General features: G+C 40.1%; 1 protein-coding gene across 1 annotated transcript; it reads right to left on the reverse strand.

The window, feature by feature from the left end:
* Nucleotides 1–1,610: 1,610 nt before the first annotated feature.
* Nucleotides 1,611–4,645, reverse strand: nkx3-2 (NK3 homeobox 2). Its single transcript, XM_085179176.1, has 2 exons — nucleotides 3,722–4,645; nucleotides 1,611–3,031 (listed from the first exon to the last, which is right to left on the reverse strand). Exons 1-2 carry the CDS (start codon nucleotides 4,092–4,094, stop codon nucleotides 2,607–2,609), a joined length of 798 nt encoding a protein of 265 aa, XP_085035302.1. The 5' UTR covers nucleotides 4,095–4,645; the 3' UTR covers nucleotides 1,611–2,606.
* Between the last annotated feature and the right edge of the window lie 6,250 nt (nucleotides 4,646–10,895).

The following is a 10,895-nucleotide window of genomic DNA, read 5'->3' on the forward strand; positions in this document are numbered from 1 at the left end:
TTTAAATTCTGATTTTAACATATTGATACATTTGTTTGTTTAGGGGAAACTGGAGAGAATATTTGCTGTAAAAGTCAAATCTTAACTGCAAAGCTACAAAAACAAAACAATAATATTGCAACGTACGAAGCATCAGCTATGAGGAAATAACGGGGAGTAGTCTGAATGGGTCTAACGTACACCGATGGGGGTGTTTGCATTTCAAGTCGCTGAGGTTAAAAGGAAATAGAGCCGCGATATGTTCCTCTATATCAGATATCTCCACATGCAGGTAGGAAAGGAAGCAATGTGGGACGGTCCACTCCCCAATATCCCTCTCTGTCCTTCAAGCTCCAAAGGAGCCAATGAGCATCATCACTGCTGCTGGCGATGGCCCCAGGTGACAAGTATACCTGCATCAAGTAGATTAGACTTGAGGACATACAGGCGCCTTTCGTGAGTGGGCATGTCTTACTATATAGGGTTAAAAAGAATGGTGCATTGATCAACTGAGACACTACATATACCCATTTGTCCGTGCGTAAAACGCATTGCATTTGTAACTTGTGTCCCAATAAACGGAGTCTGCAGGGTTCACGGTCTTGATTCCTTTTCGCGTCCATGTGTCCCACGCGATAACTTGGATGTTCAGTGTATCTTTAATCATTCATGATCTTCCTGTCCAACAGCCAACACCTCATGATACACCTCATGATGGCTGCGTTAGGGTCCGTAAGTAATGGAAGTATTTTGAAAGGTAAGAGATGGATGTTTAATGTACGACAGCTCCCTGTTGACCCTGACTTAACACTTAGGCCGTTATTGGATACAAAATAACAGCTTGTACGACTCCCCTCATATTTCAGTCGCACCATTCAGCCGGAAGTTAGCGAAGCTTCGTGTTTTGTTTCATTTTTTTCTTTTAAGATATTGTCTTCTATCTGCTAACAGCCGCAAATGAGAACCCCCTTTTTATTCTCTAGCAGCAGTGACATCGGCCTCCTTAACCCCAGAATACTCCTCTCCTCGTGTTGACATACGGCCCTAAAGGTAGCTGTCAGTTTGCCCTGTCCGGGAATTACACGGCCATTCATCACTGTCTGACAGGTGTGTTTAGGAAGAAAGCCATAGATGACATCTACAAGGTCTCAGTGTCTGACAGTAACACCATAGTAAACAGAAGGAAAGTGAAACGAGACACAAAATTTAAGCAAAATAATGTTTACAGTGGTAGGTGTATAAATAATAATTTAATTGAAATTAAATAGACTAGATTTTTTTAAACAACTATATTTAATTTTTGGTTTACTGCGTCTGTGTGTGCGTTTGTGTGCATGTGTGTGTGTCCACTGTTGATTTAGTAGGATATTATCCGAGTTTCAATCGTATTCAGATCTCAAAGCACAGAAAAGCCACCTTTTCAATTAATTAATGTAATTATTGGTATAAGTTAAGATCCACGTTAATCCGATTTAACGACAATTTATGATTATTGTTAAGCTTCGAGAGGACATTTGGTGATAAGAAACCAAAACCAGATAAAACACAAAAAGGAGGGGCGCAGTACAGCTTTGTACCTGGACCTGTAACTATTCTGAAATTTCTAGAAAAGCTTATAATTAATATCAACAATAATTCAATGGGGGAGGGGGGGGGCATTTATTTTCTTTTTGGCCATTAAGTTAAAAAGAGAGAGAGAGGGCCCATTTGTATTTGTCGGACAAAAAAGGGTTAAATTGTTTTAATTATTGGTAAAAAAATTTGATTGCTTTGTGGATATTTATATTTAATGTTCCAATACTAAACGTAACCCTTAAAAAATAAAATTGCATCCCAATGACAGTAATGCCTGATATGTTTTAATGTTTTTCGATCTAAACAGTCACTTAACACAAATAAAACATGTACATTTTAATAGGAGGTCGGCTTGTTTTAGCCTGCTTCCTGCTATAGGCCAGTAACTCAACAAACCGCCTCTTTTCAGTCTAACAGCGAACCACACTATAATGCATTGAAATAAGTAACGTATATGCTCAAAAGTGCTGAATTATCTTACCTTTACAAACACAGCAAAAGAAAAAAATACACAACCTGCAACAGAGACAGCTGTTTGAGAAGTTAATGGAATATGCCTATTTCCAGTCACTGCAGAGGTAGGAAGGCGCATGTAAAATATAAATCGACATTAAGGTGACATTTTCAGTCTGCTCAGGCCTCCGGTTTCCAAAACAGGTTCCGGGGGCTTCAGAGGTCCTTGAGGGAGTCCAAGACACAAATACTTTAATATTATTGCTGTGTCACTCCTCAGAGGATAACATAGTGACATTTTTAGGAGGTCCTGTCTCTCCGCTTATGATTTTAGGGTCTAAACCATGAGAAACTGTTTCTTTAACGGGTCCCTGGAGGGGGGAAACCTTACTACATACACGAAGGAGTCGCTTTAAAGTATTTCAGGATGTGAAAAGCCATGAAAAGTTTTTGCTGTCTTGCCTGGACAACATGGTGAGGAAATTCAATCAGAGACGTTGAGCAGTCCCCTCGGACCTCTTCCTCTTGTCAGAAGTAAAGCTATTTGGGCTTCCTGGGAGCAAAAATAATAAAAATGAATAAATACAGTCACCGAGTTTTCACTGGTTCCCCGCACACGCAGAGAGCGTCCATGCAGGGAGGCAGTAGGCGTAGGGGTAATAGTAGGACGGTTGCAGGGAGAGCAGCGGGGGCCGTAAGATCTCTCCCGGGCTGTACTGTCTCTGGTCGTCCCGCACCAAAACTTTCACCGCCACCTTCTTGGCTGCTGGGGTTGAAGCCATCAGATCGGCGGCCATCTGGCGGCGTTTCGTCTTGTACCGGCGGTTCTGGAACCAGATCTTCACCTGAGTCTCTGTGAGCTTCAGGGAGGCCGCCAGGTCCGCCCGCTCCGGCCCGGAAAGGTACCGCTGGTGGTTGAAACGACGCTCCAGCTCGAAGACCTGTGCGTGAGAGAAGGCAGCTCTGGAGCGCTTTTTCCGCTGTTTAGGTTGATCCAGACTCTTCTCGTCCAGGTTGCTGGAATCTGGAAGAGGAGGGCACACAGATAGACGATGCATTTGAATCTCTTGTCTCACATGTCGGGCCATTACGTTCATACTTGTCGATTATTTCATGGTTGCTTTGTGTTTTGAATCAGTGAAACGAAAAGGCGAAAAATTAAACTTAGAGAAATGAGCAAACTTATATGAAAGTATGTTTATTTTCACTTTTTATTAAAAACAAACTGCGTTTACTTTTCTTTTTTATTTTAGATTAAACAAAAAGTTCGATTTTCATTTAGGCCTCATTTAAAATTATTTCATTTAAGATCATTACTCCTGACATTAAACCAGCCGAGTGTTGCTGGTCGATTATACCGTCAGTCAAACATAAACGTGCCAAATCATCAACGTTATCGTGACAAAGTCTAAAATTAAGCCAGGAATGCATATATACTCATGCGTAACGAGAGGACTTGGTGCATAAAAGCTATCAGGATGTGAAGAAGTTTTGAAAATAGGGCCCATGCCCTGCAATAACACCTGGCAGCTCTTCTTGTGATTCCACGCAGCTGTAACAGCAGTGTAAACATCTAAATTAAAAGAGCACTTGGCTCTTTCAGACTGAACTCTGTATTAAAGCGAAGAGTTTCGCGGACTCTTGTTGTTGTACTTAAACCAGTCACGCTTTCCCCCCTGAGTTATAGTTATTCTGATCTTTCTGGCCTACTTACCCGTGCCATTACCGGGCTCCGTGTCACTCTTGGAGTTTTCCGCAGCTGCAGACTCGTGGTCCGTCTCCTCTTGCAGGCTTTCCTCCGGCACATCCGACGCAGGGTCTCCGTCTTTCTCCGATTTACATGGGGCTGGAGTCTTGCTGTCGTTGTCCTCACTGAGTCCCGAATCCGAGTCGTAGCTCTTCTGGTCGGTCGGCTCACAAGCTTCACTCTCGTTTCTCCTCGATCCGCCGTCCATCTCTCCAAATATTTTCCAGCAGGCAGTCTTTGAGAAGCACATGTCCAAATCTGGCAAGTGTCGACTGTCGTCTTTTTTGTTCAGGATGGCTTGGATTGAGAAAGGCATCAGCGAGTTGCCACGAACGGCCATTTTTCAAAGAAGCGAAGATTGCTCTGACTTCAGGTTCAGTAATTACCCGGCCCAGATAGTGGAGTAAATGTCAGTTCATCCACATTTTATTTTACTCCCTCCGTCGATCGCTGCTGGCTCTTAACTTTACCCCTCCAGTGTTGGTTTCTAGTCGCATCCCTCGGGAGAAGCCGTAAAAAGTTTCTGCTACATCCGCAGAAGCGATGCTGCTCCGCTGCATAGCTCTACCATCAACCCGGGCTCACTACAATCTCCAGCTCTTTTCACCCAATTTTTTCACCATACGCCCTCACCTGTGACTGACAGGCAGCCTTTTCGCGTCCGATTGGCCTAGAGAAGAGGAAAGTCGTTTTATGATTGGCCACTGTAAACGACGTCATGCTGCTTTTAACCAGCTGGGGGAAGAAAAAACTTTCTTTGGTCAGAGCTTGAGAAGCAAATGTCAACCGACGCACTTATTTTAACCGAAACTTCATCCAAAACAAGAGGACAGTCTTCGTGCATGTATGACTCCTGTGTATAGGATTGCGTTTTGGTAATGTTTTATTATGTAACAAAACGTATGGTTAATTTAGCAAAAGACCAGATTTCCTTGCGTTGCTGAAGTTTGTTTTTGTTTTTAAATCCTGCAGTAAGAAAAATGAGGATGGCATGCGCAAATGTCCGACATCACAAGATAGTAGAATTCACCAGCAACATCATTCAGAACTGTGTAGTAGAAAGCATTGTCTCCGGTTTTCCTCAAATCACTTAAATGCAACATCAGGACTGAATTTGTAGGAAATTTAATCATTAAAAAAACCTTAACCCTTCATCAACCCTCAGATCTGTCTGGGAATCCTGTGCGTCCCGCGCGTAATGTGATGGTCGTTGCCTTCAGGGTTGACCAGCGAGTGACAGGCTATTCACGCCGTCTACCTTTAATTAAGTTAACACAATGCATCGCCTTCTTTACACCCAGGATGTTGAATCGTTAAAACCTCAGCATATCCGCAAACTTCTTCAACTATATAAACAGACTACGAGTAAAAAATAAAAGGCACCTCACTTACAAGTGCTAAATTTCTGAAGTCTTATTAGATTCAGCAGAGGCTGTTTTTACAGATTTCAGTTCAACGCCCTTTAAACAATGAATTCCCTTTTCCCCGATGAATAAGAATCAAAACTGATTTTACTTCCATTTAAAATAACACGTGACTCTTTTAAAAATCGCCTTTTTTTACGGATGATTATTTTGTGCGTAAAATGAACGTTTGCCTTTTTTTTAAGCCAAGCTTTGTTGAAACGCTCTAAATATCAGATATACTGAATGTATGACCACTTTTAGGCATTACTATGGTGCTGGGTATAAAGTGTGATAGTCCATCCTGTCTCAAAGTTTAAGTGGACAACCATCTGAGCTGCAGGTCCGGATCTTGACCTTTGTGGCGTTTTACACGTCGCTCGCCTAAAAAACCGGATCTCAGCGCTTTTCTGCTGTTTTTATTTTCCACTAAATTGTATTAAATAGTAAACATAATGACCTCGCCGTCTTAACGCACAGGTCAGAGGATAACATGGACATGACATAGTTATTAGGATTAATAAGAACTTTTTAGATGACCTAGACACCTCACACGATCCTAATGAAACCATCCTGAAAGGTATTAAAACCTTTGCTTTTAAGACATATTTGTCTATGGAAGTGTTTAATTCAGTTTATTCTTATCAATGCTGGCAAGAAATCGCGTCAATTAAGATAAACAGGGACAAAACGTATTATTATTATTATTATTATTATTATTATTATTATTATTATTATTATTATTATAGCACGAATACCTGTTAAACTTTTTTTCTAATTTTACTACATATTTATATTTTGTTTCCTTTGCGCTTTTGAGCCTCATTTCATTTTCTGCGCTTGACTTTCGCTGCTTTAATCTACAGTTAAACGCGGAATCGATTATTTGAAAAGATACCAGATGAAAAGTTTCGTTCAAATAATCTTGAACTGTGAAATCAAGATCAAGAAAAGCTCAAGTTTCAGTCAGTGTTCTCGATCCAGATGCTTTTTAGACATATTTTCTGTTTTGAAAAATCAGAGGACCTGAATAAATATTAGCTTTAAATGCTGAGCTGGATGATAAATCTAAATATGCCCTTTCTTGCGAGCGCCTTTTTGTGCATCCTGAAAGCAGCTGGTGCGGCTGTGTAATACACCCACAACTCTGCTAAACGAACCCAGCATCCTGTGAATAACAGGTAGAGAAAGTGTGAAAATTCGCAGCTGAGTGGAGTTTATCAGGGCTGCTGTCATCTGGTCCAAACCTGTTGCGTGCATATATTATACCATCTAGTGGTCAGTGAAAATACCTCTTAACATTTTGACATCTGGTGTCTTTGGGGTCATCCCAGCCATTGGAAAAGTTAAAAACACGCTTTGCTTTTTTTCAGTGAACACATCTCCACAAGAAGTTACTCTCCCCAAAAAATTCAACGATATGGGAAGCCGCACGTCTGAAGTTTCTTTTAAAAATCACTCGGTGCAACCGCATGTCCCTGCCCCGTGAAAATGAATTAAATGAAATTAAGTGGCATTGTCTCAGGCCTGGATGTGACCTTGCGGATGAAAGTCTGCATCACCGCAAGCAATGAAAACACAACTGGAAAAAAGGAAAAGCACAAAACCGCCGACACATCTGGATATTTTCACACACTCTGCCCTTGTTCTTTTAGAAACTGCTCATTCCACCCAAGGCCAACAACACACAGAGTGGTATATCACACACTTAAAAAATCTCTTGTATTGTAGAAACTTTCTCTCTCTCCCTCTTTCTCATACCACACGGTTTTCTTTAGACCTAAACAAGCCTCGTTGACCCGCACACTGCGCTTCATCCTGGGAAAAAATGGAAAATAAATAGAAAAGTCTGCCAATTCTCCAGCAGAGTCAGCCAGTGTGCAGCCTATCACCGTGATGTCGAGCAGAGCTCCGCGGGTTACTCCGTGTTTTTGGTAACCACGCTGCGAGAAACAGCAATAAGCAGCAAGTAGCTGTAAGTGGCAGGAAATGTAAACAGCTGATTTGACTCACAAAAAGGGACGATCATTTGAACAACTGGAATCAATACCTCATAACAATTTTAGGTAAATTAGGCCCTTTCCCCAGCGCTCAACGCCCTTTGCTACATTTAGTCTGGAAAATGTGCCATAAATCATCGAAAGGAACGATCAGAAAATTATTTTCTTATTATCGTTTTTCTTTTCTTTACCTTTTTCTTTCAAGTGTGATGGACTCCTAAAAACAGCCATTTCAGGCCGTGATGATGAAATGTTACGTTATTACCTGTAAATGCCGATTAGAGCACTTTTTTAATGAATGATATACAGAATAATCCCATTAGCGTCATATTTTCTAATCGATTACAACAATATTTCAGTACAAATCTTTCTCCGTAGTTTATTCTGTAACATTCTTATGTAACCCTCTTATTTTATGATTAAGTCGTTTTTAGTTTCGTTTTGTTTTTGTAATCTCTTGTTTTGTTAATAAAATAATATGTATCATAAAATAACGTAGTTGTCTCAAATAACTGTATTTAAATACAATACTTGGGAAATGAATTACTTACCTAATTATTTTGCTGGAGATATATGACACAGTTATAGCATTTTAATAGTTTCTAATATAAATCTAATATTTTAATAGGCTTGATAGATAATAGATTTTTCCCTAAATGACAACACTCTAAACATCTCCGTCCTCCTAAAATAAAAGACGTTATTGTCTTGTTGTATCCTTAGATATCTTAATAAGACAATATGGTGGCACAGCTTGTGGAGACCAGTCTTTTCTGTGCTTTCTATAATGGTGCAAAAACATGACTTTTTAAAATATGGTATAAACTTGATTTTAGAGGTACACATTCAATTAATTTATGTACTTTTGATTATTAATTATTCATGCACTTGAATATGGACTGGCATTTGTATGAGCACTTTTCTACTCAGGCTAACCACTTTAATCTTTTTTTGTTCATGCATGTTTCAACACCTGCACCTAAGGCAAACTCATAATCACAGATTAACCTGACAAGCACGTATTCGGGTTGTGGCAGGAAACCAGAGAAACCAAAACGCTCAAGGAGAACAAAGACCCCAGGGAACCTTCTTACTGTCAGGTGACAATGCTAACTGCTCCACCACCATGCTTCCAATACAAATGACAGAAACTGAGTGAAACATGTCAGATTGGATTAAATTCTTATGTTTAACCCTGAAATTTTAGAGTAAAATAAAAAATGTCACCTAACATTGTTTGTATTTGCACCTTAAAACTGAAAAAGAACTGAAAAAGTCCCATCTATAGATACAGAAAATGATTTTTACTGTATTTTTTAGCATGAACTGTGGTATTATGTGTAAAACTGTGAACAACTTTAGGCAAAATGTATTTTATTTACCAAAGCATATAGGAGGATTGTGAATTTCATAAGTGAAAAAAACAACTTTTGGCCATTTGCACTTAAAAACAGGGGGAATAAGCCAAAAAACGAGGTACATGTACTCAGAGACAAAGATAAGAACAGTATGCTGCTTCTTTTCGTCCAGCCAGCCATTCAAAACTCAAAACTATTCAGTTTAAATCAGAAAGACAACCAATCATAGCATTTGAGAAGCTGAAACTTGTCAATTTGCTTGGTGTTTTGCTTTAATACTTAAATAATTAATAGATTTTTTTTAATTATGTTTTTGGATAACATGTGAAAAAAGATCAAACCAATTAAAAAAAACAAAAAAAAAACTAACTTCAATTTTGCATTTAAAAGGTTTCACTCTTTGCCAACACCCCGCGCTTTGTCTGTTCACGGTCAACATGAACCGGCTGCTTTTGGCACAGGATGGCCCCCTCTGCTGGTGAAAATAAGAAACTGCCTACCTTAGAAAATGCTAACGTTAAAAAATGAGATGACCATGCCTGGAAAAGGTATATTGAGTCTGTTTTTTCTACATTGACACAGTTAATTAATGCAGCTCCCCTCCAGTGAAATCCCTGCTTTCTTTCCAGTACAGAAATAAACTTTCACAGCATATCAGGCTGTTAATTCACCACCACCATCCTGCCTGTTCTTTGAATTTAATCTCATGTTTTAAACAGAAATCCTGCACCATGCAGTAACATACCAGTTGCTGTGGTAACATCTCTGTTTCCCCTCCTCCGCAGGATGTGTTTATGACAGGTCTTGATTTTTTCTTTTTTTTCCCTCATGCCCTGGTATGAAGGAGGAGGCTCGCAGCACGCCATGCCCCCATGCCCCCTCCTTAGAGCTGCCAAATTGTGTTCAGATGGAGCAATACATGAGAGGGCACTGCCAAGAGTCATTTGCAGTAAATGCTCCCAAACACCTTCTAGATTTCCCACCAAATATCAGGTCCACCGTGATAGCATCCTTAATCAACCTCAACATTGGAAAGTGGTAGGAAAGGGACAGAGAGAGGGGGGTTACTGCCAGCTTTAAGTATGCTTTTAGTCCCCTAAGTTACAACTGAGCCCACTTTCCCAAAGAAAAATTATCCTTGCATGCGATGGAGCACTAAATGGAAGAGCCCTGGGGACAGAACACTTAATACAGTAAATGGAACCAAGAGACAAGAAGAAAAAGTTCCTCCACCTCTTGGAAGCTGTTCAAAACTTCTAGGCTACAATACTGCAGACACCAGGGCAGAAGTGGGGGGAGAGCCCGCTGTTACACTCCAATTAATGTGTGTAGATAGTGCAGACGTGATTTATAGTTTATTTTCGGCTCTGCTGTGCTGACAAACGAGCTCCCATCCACCCCTGGCATGCAACAGATAATGCATGCAGCTCAAGCACATCATGAAAGGCTCCTCAGGGCTCAGTGACCGCCTCTTTTCTCCTCTGCTCACGCCTAAATAAAGATGTCCTTCAAAGCTGTGGACCCCTTTCAGTGGTTTCCTGTCACATACAAGTTGATGTAGTTATGAAAACGTCAAGGACCATTTAGAAATTCTTGAGATATTATGGGACTTTTTCTTTTTCAGACTGCAGCTGCACCTACCGGGTCACTTATACTTTGCATTTACCTCCTCTCTGGGTGCTGTTTACAACTTAGAGAACAAAAGTGTGATAGTTATTAACGCATATATGATATTATATTAAACTGTTCAAATGTCTGAAAAGCAGTTCACAACATAAAGACAATCAGTCACGAGGATGAATAACAGCGAAATGGAGGAACTCAAAACTTTGTGGACAAGATATTGTAGAAAGCATGCCATAGAAACAAAAAAAATGTGCACTGACCCCCCCCCCCCCCCTCTAGAATCAGGTTTTCTTTTATTTAGCACTTCAATCTTTTTCACAATTTATTTAAAGCCCAGGAGATGGACTTATGAAGGCGTATGAAAGCTCCTGGCTAAAGAACACAATAAACATTAGACCCACTTTACTTGTTACCATGTAAAAGCCAAAATCATGGCACATCTCACAGCAGAAAACTGCGACAGGTTAATGTCTATAGTTTAGAGCAGCAGAAACCCTGGTACCCTGGATTTTTTTCTGTTTTCTCATAATTTGGGGTAACACTATATAAAAGGTCTAGTTTTACTTACCTTTTAGCACAAGTATAATCCAAGGTAGCATTAGTTATTTCCACTAATTTAAGTAATTAAATTGATGCAGTTTTGCTGCTGGAATCATAAAACGTTCTCTGATGTTGATGCTTAAATGTGTTTTCTGCCTTGAAAATGTCACATGGTAGCTTCTGCAATGAAAAGGTTATAAGGGGATCACAGGTA

The sequence above is a fragment of the Neolamprologus multifasciatus genome, chromosome 2 (assembly GCF_963576455.1).
Source record: "Neolamprologus multifasciatus chromosome 2, fNeoMul1.2, whole genome shotgun sequence".
Classification (NCBI taxonomy): Eukaryota; Metazoa; Chordata; class Actinopteri; order Cichliformes; family Cichlidae; genus Neolamprologus; species Neolamprologus multifasciatus.